General features: G+C 36.3%; 1 protein-coding gene across 2 annotated transcripts; it reads right to left on the minus strand.

Moving 5' to 3' along the window:
* Positions 1–333: 333 nt before the first annotated feature.
* On the minus strand, positions 334–19,681 carry LOC133883053 (5'-3' exoribonuclease 4). Of its 2 annotated transcripts, XM_062322239.1 has the most exons (22): positions 19,358–19,681; positions 18,025–18,127; positions 17,871–17,947; positions 17,596–17,787; positions 17,316–17,435; positions 17,157–17,219; positions 16,896–17,042; positions 16,632–16,796; positions 16,317–16,394; positions 12,066–12,152; positions 10,422–10,475; positions 8,932–9,027; positions 5,761–5,831; positions 4,977–5,105; positions 4,744–4,820; positions 4,624–4,664; positions 4,447–4,521; positions 3,018–3,169; positions 2,809–2,913; positions 2,655–2,730; positions 2,117–2,199; positions 334–1,883 (listed from the first exon to the last, which is right to left on the minus strand). In XM_062322239.1, exons 1-22 carry the CDS (start codon positions 19,550–19,552, stop codon positions 1,196–1,198), a joined length of 2,874 nt encoding a protein of 957 aa, XP_062178223.1. In that variant the 5' UTR covers positions 19,553–19,681; the 3' UTR covers positions 334–1,195. The 2 variants fall into 2 exon arrangements, with proteins under 2 accessions (XP_062178223.1, XP_062178224.1); XM_062322240.1 differs by lacking the exon at positions 18,025–18,127 and having other exon boundaries at positions 19,358–19,498.
* Between the last annotated feature and the right edge of the window lie 7,820 nt (positions 19,682–27,501).

Genomic DNA, 27,501 nt, shown 5'->3' on the forward strand with positions numbered 1-27,501 from the left:
ACGAATCAACTCTTTAGCCCAAAATCCCATTCCCCCAGATTTATGTTGTCCTAAATTCATTTTATATAACACAAATGACTTATGTTCCATGGACACTTGGACAGTTGCAGAACAAAATAATCCCCCAAATCTTAACTAAAAGAAATAATCATCTGCAAAGTTCAGATTTTTTATTTTTTATTTTTTATTTTTTCAATGCGGGGAAAAGGGGAGTAATAATAATATTTTATAAATTTCTTGGGTACAACATACATTTTACATCACATGTGGTCACATAATGCGTTAGACCGCATTAGGTCTAAGTTGACAAAATAAAATTTAAAGATAATAAACTAAATGAAAGAGCTTGATAGATTAGCAAGATACATCGTAAATTTTTTTCAGTATCCGGAAACATTACAAATTGATCGGTAATTTGAGAGTGTAAGTGTAGTTTTTTTTTTTTTTTTTTTTTAGAGCTGTCAATAAAATAACTTATCCAGAATGAACAGCATACGCACCGATTACATCTTCCCATCTATAAGATGGAAGATCAGAGTCTGCGACTGAAATGTACAATCAGTGCTTTCTGCTGACTAAAAAACAAAACAATTACAAAGAACAGCAAAATGAAAAGACAGATAATGATTGTTCCTATGACCCTAAACCAACGGCAACCAACAAGTATTTTACAGTCGTCTCGGCCAACCCATTAGCTAAGCTGACCCTAATATAGCTCAAGTGAGACCACGTCCAATTGGTAAAAGCCAGTATCCAAAAAGATGCCCCTACCATTTGTTCCAAATTTTTTGTGGCTTGCACTTGAGTTTTATCATCAGTTCCTGTGGCTGCAAATTGGGTGGACCGATCACTTACTTAGCAAAGGGGAAATGTACATTGGCCAGCGCATGTTGTCGTGAACCATCGAACTCAGAGATGAAACTTTTGTAATCCCAACTGGCTGAAACCTTTCTCTAATGGTATAGAAGATATGCTACACAAACTTCAAGTTTACACTCTCAAATGCTTACTCCTTAATGTGAGAATGAAACTCACTATTGAATTTTGGATCTAATATTGATTTTCGTTGCCACGTTAGGGAATAAGCATTTGGGAGTGTAAATGGGGAGTTTGTGTAGCATTTCTCCGTACAGAAAGAGTGGGGAGCACAGCATTACTATGGAGAAACCGGCAAGATTAACCCAAACCATAATCCTCACTGCCGGTTTCCAGATGGTGACATATCCTGGATATGGATACCTAAATCCAGGGAATGATTTCCAGAATCTGAGATATCATTGGGGCTGCGAGTTTTAACCTGATAAACCTTCTTCACCTGCTTATCATATATTCCAGAAGATGCAGTTTCTTGTTGTCTATTATGCATTCCACCATTTGCAGCTGGTGCTCTATTGATCCACTTTGGGGGCGGTATTGGAGGAGGCCCCATGTTGTGGACAAACTGGTTAGGTGGGTCTGTGGAGTGTCCTAAATTTGGCATCCCAATTGGCATCATTCCAGGTGACATCACTGTAGGTGGTCTAGTTCTCGCACTTCCTTCTATTGTCAAAGAGTAGAAGTCTTCTAGATGTTGTAATCTATCTTGTGTTCTAAGATTCTGTCTCTCGCCTTGCACGCCGCCATTTGGTACGAGGTGAAACCTAGGCCTAGCCATCATCCCTTGAAAATTATTGTAGTGTCCATTGTAAAAATTTGGGTCTCCATTAAAGCCCCTATGGTACCCAGAGGGTCCAGCTGGCCTAGGTCTGTTGACTGTATAGTTGCCTGGGAAGTTTTGACGTGACGACTGCTCCAAAGATGTTTTGATGTTTAGTGTGTTCTTTAGAAGGCGATGAGCTGCTTCTCCTAGTAATGGACCTGCTATTGCTCCAGGGACTTGCGGCCTGCAAAACAGAAGCATTACATACAAATACTAAAAATTTAAGTTGGTATTCTCTTTCATATTTTCTATTTGGGCCGGTGGAGGTGAAAGCACTACCTTCCACTTAAAGGAAGGGACTTTCATTCCAACACTTATCCCAACCTAGCCCCCAAAGAGGGGCGTAAATAACAGAATAACATAAAGTAAGACCATGCAAATTTTACCAATGACTTGCTTAAGGAAATAAATTCTCACCTTTCTCTGCCTTGGTGCCGCCGGAAACCATTGTCTTCATGCCATAACGCAGGGGATGGTTTGATATCGATAGGTGTTATAATCTGCAGACATAACGAATAACATAACACATAAGGCACATAAAATTATAAGCAAATATTTCAAATAACCCTGATGATTTCAGCACCTAAAACAACACCCCCTTCCTGCAACCATGCTAAAGAGCATATAAGCAGGGAGCAGGGTCTCCCTTAATCAAACAAAAGAGTCTACAAGGATATAGCTGATTCAAATACATGTCTGTCGTGTTATTAACCATGAAGAAAAGGCAAGCTGGGTGTTCTAATAATATCTTTTAAACAAATACGCAGGGTCAAATCTCCATGTTACTCAGATGAGAAGGATTTAAATTCTTCTAACCAACAACATTAGGGTCCATTTTCTTTCATGTATTTAAAGGATTAAACACAATCCAAAGGATCAATAACTGGAATATTGTTCATTTACTTTTCTATTCAGAAACAATTAACAAGCAATTTAGCAGCAAGAGTCCACGTACCTTTTTGGGCATGTCTACACCTTTCGGAGGTTCTGGAATGTGTTTATGGGTTATAGGTAAAAGATATGTTACATTGCTGCAAGGTAAAAATGCAACGTGAGAAAGGTCACCAGGCTTAAACTTTTCAAACTACTATAGTACGAGGGGCACTTACAATACTTGGTTATTATCAATGTCTTGCAATCCACTGACAGGGGAACGGACTACATTGATCATACCATTTCTCTCACCTAACCAAAAGTATCCATTCATTCCACCACTGAAAAGGACAACAGATACAGTAGTTAAAACGGTGGATGTTCAAGATGGCAAATGATCATAATTCTCAAAATTGATAAGTAACTTATAATGAGATTAACCAACCTAGCATTTACGTCAATTGGCGAAACAAATTTCTCATGTGGGGGTAAATTGAAACATATTCTATAATAATGGAAAACGTGTGAAGCCAAAGGATGAGCATGATGTACATAAAGCAAATCATACATCACGCTATTCCGAACCTGCTCTTCCCCCTGCATATACCAGATAGAAGATGAGCAACACTTGAGCATTCAAAACATGAAAAATAAAATGCTGACATCATCAATGTTTTTGCTGCTGGTGATGACCCTAATGATTCATGAATTGTAGCCATCCACCTTGCTTGAAACTACAATTAGGGCAAAGTGACTCTAAAGTGACAATTCTGGCAGAAGCAGGACAGCACATAAAAGGGTTTGCAGTCATTCATTTTAAGTTACGAACCAATGAACATATTTCAGAATGTCTTATAAAGAGTTTCAATATGAAAAGGATGGCAATACATTTTGTTAATTTTTCCCATAGATGGCTTATGGTAAATTGATTAGACTGAAGAATCAAACTGATCAATATCACGCAATATTACCACACAAAATAATAATTCAAGAATTTCATCAAAAGTTTTTTTTTAAAAAAAAACATTCCTCAAACTTTCTCCACAGTTTCTGAAAAGAAACAGCATGAGTGAGATAGAGATCAAGAATATCAAATTTAAATGCAATCTAGGCCACTTTTACAAAGGTCTTTGATGGCACAAAGTTCCTCATCCCCAATGCTAAAATCAGATCTTAACTCATCAATTTGTCTCCCAGCAAGTTGGCCAAGAATCTAGATTTGATACAAACCCAGAGGACATAAAATTTAAAGCTTGTTTCTCTGTCCACACTGCTTAATTCATGCATTGTCTACATATATCAGTTTCTTGTCTGACTCCTCAATTCAGTCCCTCAACTGAAATGATAATTTTCCCCTTTATAAAACCGTATGTTTCATACCATCACAAAGAAAGTACTACAGGAAAGTGGGTCTCAAGAAAATTGATTGAAAAGGAACTGCAAGGAAAAGAAATCATCTTTTGCGCTGTCCCTTTGGTTTACAAGAGAAGTTTGTTGAAAAAGTCTCAACTTTCCCATGATGCATTATCCTATTAAAAGTATAGGATCAAATTTGCATGAGGATCAGTCGCACGAAAATAATAGTGGTTTATTACAAGCTTTTCTAATCAAATGCAAGAAAACAATTTTATTTTGCCTTTTCTTTCCTTTTCCTTCCAACAAAACTGAACCTTAATTGAGTGATTTCAAACAATTCACATCCAGCAGAAATATGGTGGACATGATGATTGATTTACTTATGTATTTGGAGGAAATTAAAGTTGTTAATCAACAAGGTTTACTAAATGATTTTAGCATCAAACAAGCCGATAAATTTTAGAAGTAATATGTAAGTTGTAAAAAAGGAAACATTTAAGAAATCCCCTCTTCCAGACCGTTAAAGTGTCTTCAAGTTTCCTTGTCGCAGCGAGCAACTTCTTCTCATCGATGAATGGCAACTTGACAACACCCTGTTTTCCACAAAATACACCCCATATAAATTCCATCACTTTGTCAAAGATGCATAGAAAAGAAAAATACCAAACTACTTTTAATAACAAACAAGAAGCTACCTGCCATGCAAAGCGCTTGCCATTCATGTCAACCTCAAAATCTGTCCACAAGGAACCCTGATTAATATTGGAAAGGAGACAGAAATTTTACAAGTTAAACTGCATAACAATCTATCTTACCAGAAGGATAGAATTTAAGGATAGGTGAAGACGGGTCAGTCATCAACTTTCTGTATTTTTCCGGCAGAGCACTTGAACTGTCACATGAAAGTAACAAATTTACCCACCACCACAGGCAGCAGAAAGAAAAATAAGCAGCTTTATGTTCCATATTCAATGAACTCAAATATCAACTTAACTATTAAATTTATCAAAAATAATAATAATAATAATAAAAGGAAGGAAAAAAAAACCTTGCAGCTGGCAGAGTTCCCATGAGTTGATCAAAGGGTTTAAATGGCGTTCCCAAGAAAAAAGTTATTTCCAAGTCAACAAGATCTTTGAGATCAGAAGCAAAAGGAGCATAATGGTATGGATAAAACCTGAAATTGGCAGTACAAATATGCAAGTTTTAACAAAGAACTATAATGAAGAAAGTATCCTATGCCTTATGAAGAAATAAATAAATAAAAGGAGATAATATCCTGTCTTAAAGTGTGGTGAGAATGAGAGAGAAAGATACACTCTTTAACTGTTGCAGTTAACATAGCTGTACACCATACAGGATTAATTGTTTGGCAAATTATAACTACTTACCTTGGGCCAAAACATAACAAAGACACAAATTTCCCACAAACTGGTTTGTATAAAATTTCCTACAAACCAGTCTCTAAAAGTGACGTGTCCTTTACCATGTGCGAAGCTTCTCATGTGCTTTTTTAATAGCTAAAAGGTCACATGTCGCTTTTAGAGGCTGATTTGTAGGAAATTTGTCCTTAACAAAAGGATCCTATATAGTGCACACAAGTTCTCAAAATTTTCAACTTCTAAAAAGAACCAATCGCAAAGTCTTTCTAGACAACTTTCTCTTCTTCAACCATTACTCAACAGTAGCTCAAATAGCACCTCCGACCCTCATAACAATAGGGTGGAGGGTAAGGTCATAGATTCAAAACTCATAGGGTGCATATGTAACATAACCCCCCCCCAAAAAAAAAAATATATAAATAAATAAAAGAAGAAAACACCAAAACTGACCATTGCCAGGAGCGAACACCTTGGTAGTAATAGTGGCATACCCAACATAAACCTTCCACATACTTCAAAACCTGAAAAGAAAGTGGTCAGCCCATATGAACAAAGATGCCAATGGCACCTTTACATGGTATATCAGCTACGAAAAATACCAAACACGATTTATATCAAGAAATAAGCATTCCTGACCCAAATAAATACACCCCCCCCCCCCCTCCAAAAAAAAAAAAAAAAAACTAACCTTATGGACTGTGCATTTCATAAAAAAAATTAGGGGAACTACACTTTACCCACCCATGATTTAAATCGAGCTCATATTGCGAACATGTGAGTCAAAAAGTTGCACTTTTACCACCTGATGTATAATAGTATTTGTCTATGGTTCGTAGTCTAATGTATTCAAATTGGAATATGGCAACTATTGTATTCTCTGATCTTTATTTTCTATGCATGTGATTTACACATGCAAATTTGAATGAGACTGAAAGAACATTAAACAATGTGATCTCAGAAGGGTAAAATGCAACTTTTAAGCTATAGCTTAGTAGATCAAACAAACCCAAATCACCAATAGATCAAATGTAATTAACCCAAAAAAATGTAAAAATGTTAGTTACAAAAAAATTGATGTCTCTAATTCTTCAATGTCCACACACACTTTAATCTCTAAAGATCATATAGCTAGGTTATGAGTTCATCGCCCTAGAGAGGATATCAGAACATCAGTATTGAATATAAACTGATTTACAAATATTGGGTTAGGTGCATGTATCGTCCACTCACTGTTTACTTTTGCACAAGATTCTCATAAGAAAATTTTAAAAGATTTTAGTTAATAAAAATCTATATCTTTGGGTAGGTAAATTAGGATAAGAGAGTTAGTTATCTCTATGTAACAAATTTCAAAAAGATACAAGTCTTTATCTAAATTGTTTAATTTATGTTTTTACTAATAATTCTACTAATCTTTATTTCTTTCTGAGGACAAAAAAGAGAAAAGAGAACAAAGAATCACATTAGAGTTGCAAAATGTAGAGATGCCTTCTCATAGTAAGAAGCAACTACACAAAGAACAATGATGCAACCAAAAAAAAAAACTCCCAGAAAAACAAGATCAATGATAAAAGTAACTAGAAAATATAGCCTAGTTTTCATGTGAGATCTAATTAGCACCCTTCATAGGCTACTTTAGCTACCATTGAGTCTTAGTATTTAAGTTTAGGGAAAACTACAATTACCTCCTCGAATTACCTCCTAATTAGCAATGTTCCCCCCAAACTTGAAAAAGCTGCTAAACCCCCAAACTACCTTACCCTTTCACTTAACCCCCCTTCCGTTAAGATTTCTTGTTAAATCCGACAGAAAATGAGTCACATGCAATGAACGTGAAAAATAAAAAATCCAATTATGTGAAAAATACAATTTTGCTCTTAGATTAAAAAAAAAAAAAAAAATCCTGGCCATGGAGACCCACGGTCTCCTCTCCCGGTGGAGTTCTTTTTTTCTTCTTTTTTGAATTTTTGTATCTTATGTAGGGGTATTATTGTCATTTTTTGAGTCACCTGAATCACACGTGACCTATTTTCTGTCAGATTTAACAGAAAATCCTAACAAAGGGGGCTAAATGAAAGGGTTAGGTAGTTTAAGGGGACATTGCAACTTCTTAAAGTTTGGGAAACATTGCAAATTTAGTGGTAGTTTAAGGGGGGTAAGTGTAGTTTCCCCTCAACTTTATTTAGGTTAGATTGTTGCTGTTCAGTTTCTCTTGTATACTCAATGGAATTGGGTTGCACCCTTCAGCACTTTAATAAGATTGATTTACTTAAAAAAAAAAAAAAAAAAAAAAAAAAAAAAGGAAACTACTAAAAAACAAAATAAAAATACTCCAAAACTTAAGAGGAGACTCATGGACACAGCCCATTCTAACAAATTTAAGAAGATTATTAGTTTCCCCTTAAGTTTTTATGGAGAAACTAATAATCTCTTGTATTATCCAGGGCCTTGTCACTGTTCAGCGTCTTCACCACTTCCAGGACCTCACTCTCCTCAAAGGCTCTTTCCAACCACAAAGCCTCGTCATCATCAATAGAGTTAAAGTTAAGACCATCCAGCTTCGGCCTCCAGCTGAATTTTTTTAAATAAAGACGTGTAACACTGCAGTACATGCTCACTTATCTCTGTGTAAAGCTGTAGCCAACCCCAGTTTAATTGGGAATGATGCTTAGTTAAGTTGAGCAAAGTTTCATTTCCGACTAACTTTAGACATTCTTTTAGTTATTTTTCTTTATTATTTAGGAGTCCTAATCTATATAGGAAAAGGATTAGCAATAGCCTGTGTAAAGGCCTTTATGTAAACTGTCAAACAGTCTTAAAGAAAAGGTATAAGTTGTAAATGCAAGTCTCAGATGAAAAGTCAATTTGTTACCTAAAAGTTTTGTGAGTATCAAAGGAACATAGATAATGTATAATCATATAAAGAGTAGCTAACGTCAATAGAATGAAGTATCTCCACATTATTATTATTCTTTCTTTACGAAAAAAAGAAAAAAGAAGCTTGGAACGTGATCCCTCCTGAAATTCTAGAGAACATCTCATATATGAAATATCTCAACTTCTATAAAATACAACGAGCATTACAATTGAATGATTTTCTTCAGCATCCAAATAACTCAGATTAGAGTTTGGTGTCTCTGAACCCCTTTCTCTTTCTTTTTCTTTTTTTTCCTTTTTCGGCTATTTATCATAATTCATGGTCCTCCCTTTCAGTGTGGTCATACAGTACTAATGATATTCTTCCATTTGGTCTTCCTTAAAGATTTTCAAATGCCTTTCAATGGCCTACAGAAAAATGGTTACATTCCGCAGCTGATGTTACATATTGTTTTAAATCGACAACATTTCTTATTCCCAGAAGTAAAAACTTTTTTTTAAAAAAAAAAAAAAAAAAAAATCCACTATTCTACCATGCTCAGCATAGAAAATGATGAGAGCACTGCAGTTAGTGGGCCAAAAGTTCGCATCGTATTTAAAGTTCCAGCATTAAATGTAGTAGCAGTTTTGTATGTGGCAAGAACAAAAGAAGGGGCCATGGATATTGATTTAGACAAATAACTTATAATAACCTCCAGAGATCATTAATTGTAATGGCCAATTGCAAGAACAAATAAAACTTACCACATCTCTTTTAACTTTCTCAATCTCCTCCAGATCTGATACATTAAATTTCTCGGCATAATACCTTTGTTTGTATCCAGGCTCCCCTAGCTTGACCTGAGGAAAGAGCAAAGTACAACTAAAAAACTCAAATCACAGGATTACGGTTCATGGTTTTGGCTATTTTCCTCCCCATCTTGCGGGCCCACGGTCAATTGGGATCCCATTAATACAAATGTTTAATGGAAAAACTGCAATCAACCAAGCGCAGAGCAAAGCAATGGAACAAAACAAACTCTCACCATATACGGACACCTAACAACATTAACAAGAAATTGCAACGGTCAACAGAATGGAATAAGAGGTTATTGAAGGAAGGGTAACAGCATTTTCCCATCATTTAAAGGTAACTTGGGACTCATGGTGGACAGAGCGTTAAAAACCATTAAAATTAACCAGATCATCCAAGACAAGGAGCAGCACAAAAATTATCCAAAGAATTGATAATGTCAGGGAGAAAAAAATACACATCAGCTTTGGATGTCAGTGACATGCTAGTAAAAGATGATAGAGAGGATAATGGTGCATTTGGCAAAAGAATTTTGAAAAACAAATATGATTCTGATTTTACTTTTTTCAAAAACAAATCATATTTTATTCAACTTTTTCAAAAACAAATCATATTTTATTAAACTTTTTTTAAAAAGTCAAACCTCCAAATTAGCACAGCAAATAAGAATTGAATTCTGGTAGTTTTCAATTATATTCATTCATTTAGCCAAAAGAAAAATCAAATTCCTAGTCGCTCATTATTGACAACATCAAAGAAAAACTCAATGTGGGATTTTCTCTAGATTGTCGGAAACGTCACTCTCTCTTCATAACCTCATAACACGTTAGAAAGATAGACATATTTACTTCTCAATTTTAAATCAATAATTGACCAGTTTGTTTTTTTTTTCTTTTTAGTGAGTAATAATGAATAAATGTCTGATTTGAATGTATTCCAGATGGAGGTAAAGCTACAAGCCTGGGCAGGTTCACTACGAATTATTTACATATTACTGAATGATATGAAAGAATTTAAAATTAATGCTTGGAAAATCAAAGAAGTAATCTTCAAAAGTTCCTCTGCAACCAACATTACCAATAAATGCATGACATCAACTTTATCATTTTATTCAAAATAAAGGGCTCCTTATGATTCAAGGACTTTCAAGGTATCAATTTCTGAATTGTCCTTAATTATGATAACAAATCCTCCTCAATTTTCTTCCTGAATCAATTTTCTTCCTGCATCAATTTCCTTTCTCAATGAGCTTTTCTATTTGGGGGACAAATCTACATGGAATTTTCACAGCTGAAATATAGTCACACCTAATAATTGTTCAACCTTAATTGATATGCAGCCCCAGCAACTGAATCTGCCGGAAAGCTCAGATTCTAACAGTTTTTGAGACTCCAGATTCAAATTAATGCAAAAAATTTGTTACACATGTTAGATCACAGACCTTGTCTACCACTGGTGCCTCTAGCTCTTCAGAAGACTCTCTTCTTTCATAAGCCTGCAATAAATCATCAACATCAAGTCCCAAACAATTCCTACTATTCCTATTCTTGACAATAAGTTATTGAAGAACAAATACGGGAAGAAGCACAAAACTAGTCCAATTTCATATTGGCACTACAAGAAATAAATTACATTTCTATATAAAAATTAGGGTGGAAAATCCAGAATTTCTGGGGCCAAACATCCCCGTGCTTTAATCTTGTGCAGAGAAATTCAGTGCTGCCTAAATTTTATATGATAAGGGCTCAATAAGAGGAAATGGCAAAAACTGCAATAACTGATCAGTTGCTTTCCATGAAAAGGGCCACTTTGTCCGGATTCCAGAAAGTAGCTTAGAAATCCTCCTATGGAATTATTTCTAGCAAGGGCTCTCTCTCTCTCTCTCTCTCTCTCTCTCTCTCATGCACAAACAAACTGGGACTCGTGGGTAATGTTGAATAGGTGGCTCTGCTCCTACCAGTACAATCAACCTACTATAAATGCAGATGCATCCAACTATGGTACTGCAAGATCACGACCATACACTTAATTTTGTAGGCTGAGATTTCATAAACATCAGTAATTTTACACAAATGAACATAAGATTGTTACAAATACTATATAGCTAACTACTTTGGTCAGGTACACGAATCCACATTCCACAGAACTACTTGGAATAAGTTATATGAATCCCTCTTCACCATTAAACTCTATCTAGAGTGATTTCCTTCATGTCAGCCATTCAGATGGGCACTGAACTCGGGCCCTATTGCACCTGAAGCAAGAATAATACCACTAGACCAAATGTTACATTTTCAACTATTACTTACAGTAAAATCTTACAACTTCTAACATTAAATTAAGTTAGTTTTGATTACACACCTATAAACCAACTATTACATAAGTTCTTAAAAAGCTTTCCATTTTTTGGGCCAAAAATAATGCATGCAATGCAAGGGAGAAGCATTGGCAGATTAATATAATTCCATACAAGTCAAATAATCACCAAGGACTTAAATGCAATTTGTTGGAATATCAGATTTTCTGACCAATGAGACGTCCAAGCATACAAGAAAAGTTAATGGGCTGAACAAATAATAATAATATTCAATTTCCATGGAAAGAAAAGAATAAATACTTCAAACATCATATTATAATACAAATAAAAAAGCACTCAAAGATATGGAATCTTGCTGAACCATATATAAGAATCTATAAATCTAGAGGTTACTGAGAATAAAAATCATGCATAAATCAGCAAAAAAAAAAACATCACGACGGTCCAATGGGTAGGGAAACACTACTTTTTTTTTGTAAGTAATAAAAGTTCTATTATGTACCATTTCTGCTTTACTTATCAAAAAAAAAGTAATAAAAGTTTTATTAAAAAGAGTAAGGCACTCCTAAGTACACAAAAAGTATACACAGGAACAATCCAGTCAGTCCACAAAAAAGAACCAAAAAAACCCACAAGGACCTAACCCTCAGCCCGAAAACCCTAAAACCTCAAGACCCACAAAAGGCACATAACACTACGTCATGTGTGCCTTGCCTTTCCAACGCCTAGAGGGAAAATAAGAGTAGAAACATGGAGAAAGCAGAATACCTGCTGAATTCGAGTCCGCTTCTGAAAGATTTGATCTTCATAAACAGCAACAGATTGGATAAAATGTTCTACTCTATCTAACAAAACCTGGAGATATAAAATAATTGACAGTAGTATGTTGTTAACTACAAATAGCATGGCTTCCAATTAGACAAAATATGCCTTAAAAAAATGCGCAGAATTCCAATGGCAAAGGGATTGAATAATCATGAAAATAGCTTCATGACCTCACAAAACATATAACAAATAATAAATAATAAAAATCATGAAAATGATGATGATGATGATGATGATGATAACAAACGACGACAAAAATGTTGATGATGATGAATACCATTCAAAAGCTCAAGAAAAAATTAGCTTTTGGTAGAGTAATCACAATAACATAACAAAGAAATAACCATGACGATGATGATGAGAACATCACTTAATAGCTCAAAATAAAGAAGCTTCACATAGAATAATCACAAAGACTAAATTTTCAAAAATCAAATGAATAGATGAAGTGGAGTATACCAGATTCAGCAAGGTCTGCCGCAGATAAAGCTGGCCTTTGACAGTCCAAAACATTAATGTTGCAGGCCAACCATAGCTAAAGCTGATATAGGGCTTTGAAAAAGATATTAAAGCCTAGCCCCAACCTCTTTTTCAGGGCCCAAACCCAGTCTACTCTGACACTAAAATATTGCACTAAATACAGCACCATACAAATTTATCTGCTTTTCACCTTATCTATTTAAGTATGTATGTGGACTTCCAATATTCCCACCACATTGGGAGGTAAATTAAAGAAGTACTCATGTCTTATATTACCTAAGGAAAGAGTCTAATCTCACTTTTGCAAAGAGAATGCCCTGAATTAAAGTAAGTGATGCTGCTTGCTTCTCAATTTGTGTTAGCTATAGTAAACTCATACTTTTATAGATTACAGCAAGGATACATTCACCATTGATTCAAGAGATATAGGGTTTCTGAAATATGGGCTACCATTATGCACCAATAACATATTATTATTGGCAGAGAAGTGGAAATTTATCGCTGCCCTCATTTCCCCCGCTCTCTTTTTCCTCCCTTCTGCTAGTGGTGGCGCGTGTAGGCGCGTCCCACTAGAGTTTGGTTCTGGTTCTTTTTGCTGGGTGCGTCGAACTGGTTTTCTCTGGTTTCTCCCTTTCCGAACTCGCTTGGGGCTGGTTTTTGGCTGGTGGTGTTGAGGGGCTGTTCGTGGGAGTTTCGTGCCGGGGTGTATGCCGATGGGCTTTGCGTCTGGGTGGTCTTCCTCGCCAGTCATTATGCTTTCTTTCTCTGGGTTGGTCTTATAAGTTCGGGTATTTCTGCGATGGAAAGGAACTTTACGTTGGAGTCGAAGTCCTTTTCTCTCTCGGTTTTGGAGGGGGCTTCGTTGGTGCGGGTGGAGGAGAAGAGAAAAAGCTTCTTCGGGGCGATCGTCTTGAGCACTCAGTGTTCAGATTGGCTTGCGTCGACGTTGGAGACTCTCTTGGGTTTCTCTGGTGATCATGACTTCGTCAAATCCTTCAGGGAAGGGTCTAAACTTCTGATTGCCCGTAGAGGTGAAAATAAAGCTGGCCGGTTCGTAGAGGGGGCAGCCTATGGGTTGGGTGGTCGGAGAGGACTCATTCTAATCCCTGAGGGGCGCGGTGGATGGGGTTGGCATAAGTTTTCCGATGAGTTGAGAACTGTTCTGTTTCTCTCTCTGTGGGTTGTGGGCTTGGTTTGTCTGCGTCGGACAAGAAGAATGGGAAAGTAGAAGGGGCAAAGTTGAGCACAGGTCTGGATTCTCTTGGAGCCACAGAAGGGTCTTCGTTTTCTGGTGGTTTTCCGACGGGTGTTAAGTTATGAAAGGGAACTGGCCCTCCGTCGTTCGCGAAGGTGGTGCGCTCGGGAGCAATCGACTCTGCCTTGGGTTGCCGGTTTCCGAGTCATAAGTGGGGTTCATGGGATGCGGCAAAGGTCGTTGATGTTAGGTCAATGGCGGGATGGTGTGATTTGAAGAAGTAGCCACCAGTGGATTGCTCCGCCATGGAGAAGCAAGCGCCTGATCCCCTGGGTAAGGACCTTCGTGTTGATGAGCGTCTTAGTTCCAGAGTTTGCGTCAGTTGTTCGGCTTGCGTGTCTGGGGTAGCCGTTGTTGAGGGTGACACTTCATTGCAAAAGGAAAGCGTGTCTGGAGTGTTCGGGCAGATTCTAGAGATCCTTGGGCGCCTATCCAGTGCTTTGATTTGGGCTTGTGGGTCTTTGAAGAGAATGCGCTTTAAGTCCTCTATTGGGCTTAAACGCAGGTTGGGTTTTGTGGCGGGCCGGATGCTTAAGAGGTGTAAGGCAGCTACTAAAGGGTCCCGGTTTCGGGATGGGACTAAGGTGCTTAAGCCCTTTGCCAAGAGGGCTGCTGTTTCGGCTCCTGAGTCGGTTTTGGGCTAGGTTTCGGCTCCGGATTTGGGTTGTCCGGCACCGGAAGTGGTAGGCGTTTCGACTGCTACTTTTTCGGCGTTTGTTGAGCATTCCTCTTCCATTCCTTCGGCGGTTTCTGCCCTGGAGGTTGTCTCGAAGAAGTCTTCGTTCTCTTCTAAGGATTCTATGACTTTGGGGCCTGCGTCTTCAGGATCAGCGTCGCCGGTGGCTAGGTTTTCTTTTCCCCCTGTAGCTTCTTCCAGGTTGGAGGGGATCTCTCCGGTAGTTTTAGATTTCTCTTCAGCGCCCCTGGTAGCTCCTACCAGATCTGATGGGACACCTCTGGTTCCTTCTTTTTCAGGGGCGGCTTAGTTGGGGAAGAGGTTGCGTTTATCTTCTCCTCTTGTGCTGTCGGATTCTAAGCCGTTTCAGAAGTACTTTCGGAAGGCTAGGGAAGCCAGAAAAATGCATTTGGACGGTTTCTCCGTTGCCGATGCTTTGGAAGCTTTAAGGCCATGTGCTATAGTGCCTGGGTCTATTTCTCGGCTTCCCCCTGCTAGAGAGCCAGTCGAGACAGTGGCTCTTGCGCTTCCAGTGCAGGATTCTGCCGTTCTGGCAGTGTCCGTCAAGGATAAGGGTAGTTCTTCCGCGCAGATGAGGGGTTTTCTTCAGTGGGGGTTTCTCAATCCGAGCCCTGCGTCGATTCCGATTGTTAAAGAAAGTGCGGCAGCTTCGAGTTCTTCTATCGCCATTAAGGGAGAGGATAGTTTGACCCAATCTCAAAAGTGGCCAGTGGGTTTTGGTCCATCTAGGGAGGTGGTTGCTCAGGAGCAGGGCAATGAGTTATGGGATGGGGAGGATGACGATTTCCCTCTCCCTTTGGGTGTCTTTCCTCCCGATTGGGCTGTAGATTGGGAGTTGGAAAGTGACGAGGGTTTGGACCCGTCCTTGGCAATTTTGGATGCCATTGAAGAGAACTTCCATCGAGGAGTTAAGGCCGCGCGCCCAAAGTCCAAGGGTAGGAGGGAAGTTTTGAATTTGGCAAGCTCCATCAACTACGGGGATTCTTGTGCTTCCTCCCGACGCAGGAAAGGCAAGGCGCACATGATGTAGGGCTGGGTGGGTTGATCAGGTTTTCTTGTGGGTTTTGAGGGTTTTGTTGGGTTGGGGTGCTTGTGGGGCTGGTTTGGGTGTTTGTTGGGAAATTCTTTGGGTTTTAGGGTTGTTCCTTGTGGGTTTGTTTGGTTTTTCTTTTTGTGGGTTGGCTTTGATTGTTCCTGTGTATACTCCCGGTGTACTTAGGGGCGCCTTACGCTTTTTATAAAATTTTCTTACTTATCAAAAAAAAAACTATTTAAGTAGATCTTTTACAACACAACTACAAAAATCTGAGAAGAAGCGTACAGACATTGTGAGAAAGAGAGCAGACAATAGACACACACATTGACATGGTCATCTAAAGTGAGCCCAAGCCCAATTCTAAACAAGCAAGCAAAGCAGGTCAGGGACATTAGGGGAAAAAAGAACGTAAAAAAGGACACATGACAGAATAAAAGATCTCCATCAAACACACAGTATCTAGCATTATCTGATGTTGTTGTCCTTTATGAAAAAATAATATTGTCTAGTCATGCTCATGATATTTAAATTCAACGGCACAGAAGCACTATCACTATATAACTCTCTTTTTTATAAGTAATCAAAATATCATTATAAGCATAAGGAGCCCCCACCAGGTATTCAGGAAGCATACAAGAGAAGCCATAAGTAGCAGACACATCAAACAGCGTAGAGAAATCATATGGCACACTGAACACAGACAAATAGACCATTTATAGAAATTACCTCACCCGCATCAGTAAGATAACCACCCATCGCAGCAAACTCACTTCTATAAATATGCATCAGTAAATTTATAGCACCCTGAAGTAGCAAAACAAGCATTATGATTTAGACTTCAAAAAAAAAAAAAAAGAACCAGGGTTGTCAGTCAAAGAGTTTTAAGATGCTCAAAGAATGGGCATTTCTTAATCAAATTTATGACAGAAATATGGATGAAATATTTACAATCTTAGTATCTAAGAAGAAGAAATGTGCAAACTTTAGTAAATTTTTAACTCCCAACATATTAACACAACAGACTGCCTGCCGCAGACATACCTCCCTGATCTCCAATGTTGGCATATGTGGAAGAAAGTCATTGCCAACGAAAAAACACAGAAAGACAAAATCATCTACTATCCGTTCAAAGTTAATCTCAAATGGAGGGTTGGCAATCTCCAAATCATATTGCAGATATTCTCGCAACACCCAGAGGTTGAGGAACTGCGAAGACAGAGAATGATTTCCGATATAATAAGACAAATAAAATATAAAGAAGTTTAAAATTGCAGAACTTAAAAGGCAGGAAGTCAATTCTCCGACCTGATATTTCCTTTTGTGAATTGGTGTATCATCTACTGCATTCTGATCCTCAGCTTGACCACCTTGCCTACCACGACATTCAGCTGCCAGATGACCAACTTGGCCACAGAGAAAACACTTTTCCTGATGCCCGGGCAGTGTAACCACCTGTAAACTCGGTAAAATAATAGATCAACACTAACAATAAACTAGTTTGTTTCTGAGCAGTAGCAATAAACTAGTTAATGTTATGAAGACCGTTTTGCAACATGAGCAACTGACCTCTCTTAATATAGAAAAGTGAATCTCATGTGTAGCTAAAGATAGCATAATCAGATCTGCATCCTGATTAAAGAACAAAAAATAATTTGCCAATAAGAAAAGACGAAAACTACAACAGGTTAGGAATGATGAAAAGCCTAAAATTGGACAAATACTCACCAGACCATATAGGCAATGCCGAGTGTTTGGGTTGAAACCAGGAAGGTTACGTTGCAATCGAATGTATGACATGATTTTGTGTTCACCCTCGCCCGGCATGTTTGAATCAGAAAGAATAACCTTCAAATAATCACCCAATGCAGCCCCATAAATAAATATAGAGAGACAAAGTACCCTGAAACCCAGAAGTATTTGTGGAAAAAGATACAGAAGGGATTAACCATCCGATCTTGAAGGCATAACGGAGACATGGAACCATGTAGGATAAAATCAATCACACCTTTGTATACCGCCATCCTGGGTTGCGGTTCAACCTAGAATGTATATAGTACTGAAGCGCTACTGAAAGCGCCACCATAAACTGAGTTCCGGGAGTGATAACATTTGAATCAGAAGTTTCAGGCTTTTCTTTAGAGGTCAAATTTCTCCCCTCAGCCTCATATTCTTCCCTCAACCTTTCCTCTTCAGCTTCCTAGCACATCAGATTTAACATGACAATAAATTCACAAATATCATGAATTAGGAACCATTTAGACAACACGAGAAATATCTTACTGCCTCAGCTGCATCTTTTGCAGCTCTGTAGCGCCGAGAACGTTGCTGATTCATTTTAGCTCTTGGTGCAACCCCATCTACAAAAGTCAAATTTACTAATCTGATTCTAGTGCAATGGAAATGACCATAGAAACATATATTAACTAGAGCTCACCAATTGCCATATAAAGAAGCTTCCTTGGACGAACTAATGAGAAGAGATGGTCAATGTAATCAAATATTGATTTGAATACATCATCATAGGTGGTAGGCGGAGGCTGCATGAACGTAGTATAAATATGTTACCAGGTCATCATTTTCTATTAATGCAACTCCAACACAAGACTCTAATTCCAAGTATGAGTCTTGTGTGGCACAACTTCATTCGAAGGCTGTTGATAAGAAGACTACTCTCATCCGAAGTCCTAGTCCTAAGCTAGAGTCCTAAGCTCAATTGTAGGCTAAATGGATGAGAGTAGTCTTCTTATCAACAGCCTTCGGAATCAAATATTTACTATGTTTATATACATGTCTCTTTCGGACATAAACATATCTATGTCTAATTATTTGCTTGCGCGCAGAATAACCAGTCGGTAGAACAATTATGAGAGAGTACCATTTCTTTGGTAAATGGAGGTGGATTCTTTATAAGGATTTTAATTTCAAACTTCAGAATAATCCAATGTACTTCCCAAAATCAATTTCTTATACCCCATCCAATAGTCTCTTTCTAAATAGAAAACAAAAAAAGTGCATGTTGCATAAACAAAAACAAGCCTAAGAAGCAACTTACAGCTGATTATTTTCTATGTCACACATTCCTTATGCGTTCAAACTTACTATCACAGTTGCTATTAAGGCTTAGTTGAGCCTCATTATAAACACTGTAACAAATTTCACCCTTATTTTCACACTGAAAGCCAGTCCTAAAAGTTCGAGTTGATATTATACGTTCCATAAGTTGTTCTTCTTTTTTTCCAATTTTCTTTTGGCAAATATGGAAAAATTTCCTAATTAGAGATTAAAATTGACGTTTAGTCGTTTATCATAAAAAGATTGTTTCTCAATATATATATATATATATATATATATATATATATATATATATATATATATAGAGAGAGAGAGAGAGAGAGAGAGAGAGAGAGAGAGAGAGAGAGACCGACATGATTACAGAATCTCAGCTCATGTCATCCATTTCCTCTATACATACATACATACTTGAATTCAAACACACATAATTATAGCTGAAATTTCTGAAATCATGTTAGTTTCGTCTTCAGAAGCCAAAAAATAAAACCAGAACAAAGGAATTACCAAAAGTATGAAATCGAAACTAAAATCTCTCTCTCTTCTTTGAAGCAAATTCATTCAACTAATTCAAAATTTGTTCAAGAAACTTCCAGCTGAGCTAAAAAAAATCTCACTCTCAACCAAAATGTGAATTGAAACCCAAAGCCACTGAAACTGATCCAAGAAAAAAAAATGATGAAGTATGAAACGCATACCTTTCCCTCAGGGTGAAAGCAAGGGTGAATGATCCCATTCATGTCCAAGTATAAGTTGTCGAACTCCATGCCATTAGGGTTCGGCTTCGACACGTCGACCACCCCGTTCTCGCCCTGCGGCTCCTCCTCCACCACTTCCACGATCGACAGCGGGCACCGGTCGGATAGCCACCGGTAAAACGCAGGGACGCCCATGTATTCGGGTCCGGTCCGGTCGGTATCGAATATGACCCGAGGTCTTAGAGAGCGAAAGAGAATAGAAGAGAGTTCGAGATCTGGTGGGTTAGTTGAAGAGACCAGAAAGTGTACGGCGTCTTGAGAGGTGGGCGATTGGGGGGTGTTTGGGTGCGAGGAGATTTATAGTCGTGGTTTGGGGGTGGGGATTTGCTTGAGCTGGTTGAGGACGGAAATTGTAGTGACGTGGATTAGTGGGTAAAAGGTGTTTGGGATGGTTACTAACGGAATTATGCTATCCGCTCAATCAAATGTTACGGAATATGCTACCAAAAAGTCACAGGAACCGTCTGATTTCCATGTTCTGCCGTGTTTTAAATTTTTTACCGTTAAACCAAATTTTTCATTTTGCAAATTTAATTGCTCATGGTTTAGCTCTTTGGGCATCTGGTATAGTTTCTTAAATCTTAATGATTATTTTAAAATTAAATTATGCAGATTTCATAAAATATTTTTAATTTGTTGTATTTTATGTTTGATAATATACTACGATGTGAATCAACTGACACAAAACACAGGAAAATGATAAATGGGCTCGTTCAAGGGAACTGTGACCTTCGATAGCTACTCCGATAAAGCATGATCTCCTAAACACAGTAAACTATATTATACCAAATAATATTCATCACGCATTTATTTTATATTTATCTTGCGCTTAATTGTTTTATTTTTCAACTAGGATGGTTAATTCTCTTCCTAATTGAGTTAAAAATATACATCTCAAGAATATGTAATAAATTGCTATGTGAATCCCTGAAGCCTTAGTATTTTCTTTTATTAATTTCATTTAGTTAATTTAATTTTAGTTTATCGTCTTTCAATTGCTCAACTTTTTAGTGAAAAAATCAATTCAATTTACTTTTTTGCACAATAATAGGAATTTTACTTAATATCTACCATTCCCCATTGATCGACACCGTACTTACCGATAATTATTACTTGCGAAAGCCTACACTTGAGTTTGCACCATTTTTGGTACAACAAGTTTTTTGCGCCATTGCCGATAAATGTGTATAGGGCACTTAGTTTAATTTCTATTATTTTTATTTTCTTTTATTATTAATTTTCTTTTTTGTTTCCAAATGCAATAATGGTTGAGCAATCCTTTGTCGGGTGTGTACCAAATATCATTTTGCAATTCATACTTAAAAACTTATAATCATAATTGGCAAAATCACTCAAATTTTAGTTAGAAGAATAATTCATTTTTCAATGAGCCCCAAAGATTTCATTCTCATCATCCTTTTGTGCCACCATATCGGAATACCTTTGAGGATACATTGCAAAACTTTCTACAAGTCAACAACCAAATCCTTCAAACCAATATCGTAGATGACACATTGCAAACCAATACCTTCGACGACATATTGGAAGCCTTCATGCAAAGCCAAGCCCAAATCAACCAAGAATTGAAAAACTCACTTGATAGAACTGAGTCTCATTGGAAGAATGAGATTGAGAATGCAAATTTTTCTAACCCAATGACTCAATATGGGGACAATGAAATCGAAAACCTTCATGTGGATGATGATATGTTTGGTGATGTTGAGGAAGATGTGGATGTCCATGAACTGAAGTTGGTTGAGACACTTGAGCAGGATCACTTTGATATATCTTGTTTTTATGAACCTTTAGAATATTGCTTGACTAACTCTTGTGATCTGAATTTTTGTGAGGATTATACACATGGATTGGAGGTGATCACCTAGAAGCCGTTCGAACTGCCACCTCATGAGCTCAACCCGTTGCCATCGAATGATATTGTACCAAATGATAACTCAAAATCCTTGCCAACAGCACGCAAGTATGCACATTTAAAATTCAATGACGATTTTCCCCTTGTAAGTTTATATAAACTTGATGTTTTGCAAAGAGATAAGTCATTTGATGTTTTGAATGATTATAAAAGCATGGTGAGTTTGAACATTGCTGATAAGAAGAAGAAAAAATGAAGTAGAGAATCATACTTGTTAAATTTATGTTAGTGTTTGCGTCGTAATTTGAGTTGTCTTTGTTTTTGCTTTTTGCTTTTTGCTTTTTGTTTTTTTTTCTTCTAATTTTTGCATGTAATAAGTTTAGTTTGTTTTCATCACTTCAAGGTACTCATTTTAATCTATACTTGTGTGCTTTATTTTGTTGCATTTTGGACAATATAAGTTTTAGGTTGAGGGGAGGAGCTTGATGCTTGTTGCTTGTCGTTGTTTTTGTGTTATTTTGTTTATTTTATATTTTTAAAAAAAAAAACCAAAAAAAATAGTTTTTTGTGTGTGTGTGTGTGTGTCTTGCGTGCTTTCTTTTTCGTCTAAAATTTGTTTAATAAAAAAGAAAAAAAAAATGTTACCTTAGCATGAGTTTTTGTTTAAGTTCAATATGCTACGTACTCCTGCAAAAGAATTTCATTACTTTTATGCTCAATTCATTGCACATGCACTCAGCCACATAAACATATTTCTCTGTTAAGAATAGAAGTGACTTAGAAAATCTTGAGGATAAAATTGTGGAGATTTTTTTAACCCTTGTGAGCTTTGAGCCAATTATTCTGTGGAGAGGGTAAATTTTCATGCTATCATATTTATTTTGAAAGCGCAAACATTATTTTGTTGTTAGTCTCATTATTATTTCTCTTGGCTAAATGCTAAAAATTGATGTCATGAATATTGAAGAATTATGCAAATCCTTGAGAGATGAAATTAGGCTATTTCTCTATACTTTGAGCCTGCAATTTATTTTCATGATATATTGTCACTAGTTACCCCGCTAAGCCTTGTGATTAACCTTTATTTCTTAAACCATTTTCCAAAGTGTTCAAAGAATGAGGTCATTAACTTATTCCAATGAGGTGGCATGTCATTCAAAAAAAATAAAAAATAAAATAAAATAAAATAAATTGGGGTAGATGTTCAAGGGTATAAGGTATATTTTAGAAAATAGATATAGTGCTTATCGAAGGAATATTGGAAAAAGAAATTGATTGAAATGTCAAAAGATGATGAAGTTCCATTTATTCTTGAAAACATTTGTCATTTTTACCATTACATTGTTGCTAGTTAATTTCCTTCTATTAACCCTACATTACGTCCAAATAAAAGTCCTTAGTTGATCTTAAGGAATGTATGATTCATAAATTTTCATGATTAATCAATGAGTGTGATGTCAATTAGGACTGTGTATATTGGCCGCCTGCCGCCCACCGGCCGTCACCGCGCCGACACCGAGCCGCCACCGGCAACAAGCGGCCGGTAGGTGGTATAGATTTTGCTTGCCAACATCGGTTCGGTCGGCAAGCGAGATGATTTTCGCGTAGTCGGTTTTCGAACTGACCCGAACCGACAGTCGTATTTCCTTTAAAAAAAATTATTAACAAAAACAACATCGTTTTGTAAGCACAAGAAGTAGAAACAGATTGGGAGAGTTTTCACGTTCTTTGTTCTTCCACGGAGTTCCATCCTATTATTCCTATATATACATCCCAATGAAAAAACTCAAAACCCTAACCTAACTTGAGGGCTGAGGCTGAAAGGCTGCTGTTGCCATCGTCAAACAACTAAAACTCTGCAAGCTGCATTCTGAAACTCAATCTCTTGCCGAGCCGTGCAGTTCCTTTGAAGGGTAAACAAAAACATTAACAGCTAAAGATTCAATGTTCTTTTATTTTATGCCTTGCCTTATTTCTTTTTCTTTTTGTTTTTTCTTTTTGTAATTCTTACGCTTTATATCTTTTCTGTACGTTTATATCTTTTAGTAAAATATTGCTTTTTAATTTTCGTGGTTGTGGAACACAGTTTTCACTTAGAATTTTCGCACGTCTTACTGTCTTAGTCTTAGTCATCTCTGTACAGTTTCACTGCAATTTGTTTTTTCCTTAATAGTTTGGCAAGCCATTTCACCCGATGAATAATCGCCTTTTTTTTCTCATCATAAACAGTAACTCATATCAATCTTACTGAATCGAATCCTGCAACATATTTTTTCTCTGACTTCTCTTCGAGTGACGTGCCCTTGCCTTCCCAAGTAAGCTAACTTTTTGGCCTTTTGTTTTTTTGTGGAATACCTTGCGATTGGCAAATCACACAAAGGTCTTTTGTTTTTTTGTGGAATACCTGGCAAATCACACAAAGTGAGAGAGAAAAAATTATTTTTTACATGATTGGTTTAGTAGGATTGATACGAGTATGATGGAAAAAAAATGTGATTTTTCACCGGGTGGAAGAGCTTGCCAACCTAAATATTATCTGCAGACAGGTTTAAAATTTATATAAAATTTTTTAGATTGATTTCTCTTAGAAAAATAAGAATTTATAGTTAAAAATCATAATAATTAATTAAGAATAATATTAATTTTTAGGTTGCTATGATTATTTGTTAGAAAAAAAATTTCATTTTGATGACCAAAATCATGAAATTACTATAACGCATCATGTTTGTTCACCATAATAATTAATAAGGAATAATATTAATTTTTAGTTCTTAATCAATTACAGATGGATTCACCTCTAGGCACACCTTCAGTGAATGGTACTTCTTGTCATATATCTTCTCCTCTGGACACTCCAGTGACTCCCATAGAGATTGAAGACACTCCAGTGACTCCTATAGAGATTGAGGATGTAGAAACATCTGCTACTGGATCTATGCCAGTGGGTGGTCATGGTCGTGGTGGACGACCACCACTCCTTAGGAAAAAAAGAAATGTTACAAACAAATCTGCAGTGTGGGACCATTTCACTAGAAATAAAAGCACCCCTGATGACGATCCTATCGCACATTGCAATTACTGTGGAACTCCCTATAAATGTCACCCAAAGAACAATGGCATCTCATCTATGTTGTATCATGTGAACTCATGCCAAAAGTACAAGAGCCTAAAAGCTAAACAGGATAGGTCTCAGTCTAAGTTCACCTTTGGGGCCGGGCAGGGTGGTAGTGGTAACAACCTCATGATTGCAAAGTATTCTGAGAAAGTTATTAGGGAGGCACTTTGCGAAATGATTATTGTTGATGAATTGCCTTTTATGACCGTTGAGGGAAAGGGATTTTAGAAATTACTTAGGGTTCTTGAGCCTTGATTTAAGGTTCCTTCTCGATATACAGTAATGAAGGGATTGTGTCAAACTGTATATGAGAGATAAAAACACATTTTTTATGACTGGTCAAAGAGTTTGCTTGACCACTGACATATGGACTTCAATTCAGAATATGAATTATATGTGTGTCACTAGACATTTTATTGATACTAATTGGACTTTTCACAAAAGAATATTAGTATTTCGTCAAGTGTCAGATCATAAGGGGCAAACAATTGCAAGGGAATTAGAAGAGTGTTTGGTTGAATGGGGGATTCATAGGATATTGACAATATCAGTTGACAATGCAAGTGCTAATAATACTGCAATTGATTGGTTTAAAAAAAGAACTGTAGCCAATAAATAAGTTGTTTGTCGTCATGAGTTTATTCATGTGAGGTGTTCTGCACATATTCTTAATTTAATTGTGCATGAGGGTTTGAAAAATGTTGACAATTCAATCATAAAGGTCCGAAATATGGTGAAGTATGTGAAGTCTTCTCTTCAAAGATTGGCTCTCTTTAAGTCTTGTGCAGAAAGAAAAAACGTTGAGTGTAATGCTTCCTTGACACTTGATGTTCCCACTAGATGGAATTCTACTTATATAATGTTGGAGGTGGCAGAAAAGTACCAAAGGGCATTTGAACTTATGATAGAAGAAGATGGACATTTTTTAAACTATTTGTACGAGGATGGTGCGGGAAAAATGGGGTTGGGTTCTCCGACTGATGATGATTGGTATAATATCCGTCACTTTATTAAGTTCTTGCAAGTGTTTTATGATGTCACAATGAAAATCTCTGGTTCTTTGCATTCAACTTCCAACTTATATTTCGACGTACTTTGTGATGTTCATTCATGTTTGACAGAGTATTTTGAAAGCAGTGATCCATTGTTGAATACCATGGCGAACAGAATGAAAGTGAAATATGATAAGTATTGGGGAGATGTTGAGAAGATTAACCCGTTATTGTTTGTGGCTTCTTTGCTTGATCCACGTTACAAGATGGCTGGTTTGGAATATTGGTTCCGGTTTAGTTTTGGGGCTGAGAAAGCGGAAAGAATTGACTCTCAACTGAAGTGGGTATTAGGTCGGTTATATGAGCATTACGCCCGTGGTTCTAAAAATGTTGGAAGTGGTTCTATGTTATCAAATGATGAAGTGCGGAGTAGTACAACATTAGTTGGTATTTCTAAGTCTAGAACTACTTTTTTACAGAATTTTCATTCATTTCGGGCGTCTCAAAATTTGATGCAATGTAAGACGGAAATAGAACAATATTTTTTGGAGGATGTTGAGACACCTAGTGAAAACTTTGATATTTTAATGTGGTGGAAGGTAAATTCGACAAAATTTTCAATCCTCGCTGAGATAGCGCGAGATGTATTGGCAATTCCAATTACCACGGTTGCTTCTGAGTCAGCATTTAGCACTGGAGGTCGGGTGATAGATCCTTATCGGAGTTCTTTGGCTCCAAAAACAGTTGAGGCTCTTGTATGTACTCAAAATTGGTTGAGATCTACTCCCATTAGTGCTCATGAGTCATACTTGTCTAATGTTGAAGATGAAGAGAGCTACAAGCTTGACTCAGGTAATGGTAACAAAATAAATTTCATATTTTGTTTATTGTTCCAATTATTCATTGATTTTATTAATTCTTTTAAAAATTTATTGTGGTAGAAATAATATCCAATTCCATCACATATGATGTAGATTAAGGTTTGAAGGACGTGCTTTATCGAATGATCTCTTTTTTTAGGTAATGATTTTTTTTTTCTTGCATATTATTATTATTATTATTATTATTATTATTACTTAATATTTAGTTTGTAGTATTTTTTTTTTATTAATCACTATGCTTATATTTTGATTTATTTGATCAATGCAGGTATCAAATAAAAGTAATAGAAGGATGTTTAGTTTAATTGGATTATTGAGAAGATGAAATTGAAGGATGTTATTTGCTATTTAAATTGTATTAGTTTTCTTCTATAAATTTTAATTTGGTTTGCGAACTGTTATTTTTTTTTTGTTTAATTGTTTTAGTGAACTATGATATAAGCACTAAAGTTATTTATGATTTGGAAGTATGAATAATAAAGTTAAGTTTAATTGTTATATAGTATCTGTATATTTGTATTATTTAAAATATGATTTAATTTTTATTAGTTTTTGTTTTTTAAAGTGATTACACTACCGACAGAATTACACAATGTGTTTAGAATATGATTTTGGTGCCATCATTATTTGTTTTTTTTTTAAATTATTATTTTGTACTTTATTTATTAATTTTTTGGTAAAAAATGTATGCATATTTGTATTATTTAGAATATGATTTAATTTTTATTAGTTTTTTTTTTAAAGTGAGTACACTACCGACAGAATTACACAATGTGTTTAGAATATGATTTTGGTGCCATCATTATTTGTTTTTTTTTTTATTATTATTATTTTGTACTTTATTTATTAATTTTTTGGTAAAAAATGTATGTATATTTGTATTATTTAGAATATGATTTAATTTTTATTAGTTTTTTTTTTAAAGTGAGTACACTACCGACAGAATTACACAATGTGTAAACACAATATGATTTTGGTGCCATCATTATTTGTTTTTTTATTTATTATTATTTTGTACTTTATTTATTAATTTTTTTGGTAAAAAATGTACACAATCTTGCGGCAAGAATCTTGCCTTCACTACTTGCATTTACACAGCCCAATGTAAGTAAATTCATGTCATCATTACCTTGTACTTCGTGCAGTGCCATAATTATCTTCTTCTCTCCCCGTTTAAACACTGTTGCACCTTCTTCTTTCTTTGAATTCTTTCCATACAGCAGAAG

This window comes from Alnus glutinosa, chromosome 12, assembly GCF_958979055.1.
Source record: "Alnus glutinosa chromosome 12, dhAlnGlut1.1, whole genome shotgun sequence".
Classification (NCBI taxonomy): domain Eukaryota; kingdom Viridiplantae; phylum Streptophyta; class Magnoliopsida; order Fagales; family Betulaceae; genus Alnus; species Alnus glutinosa.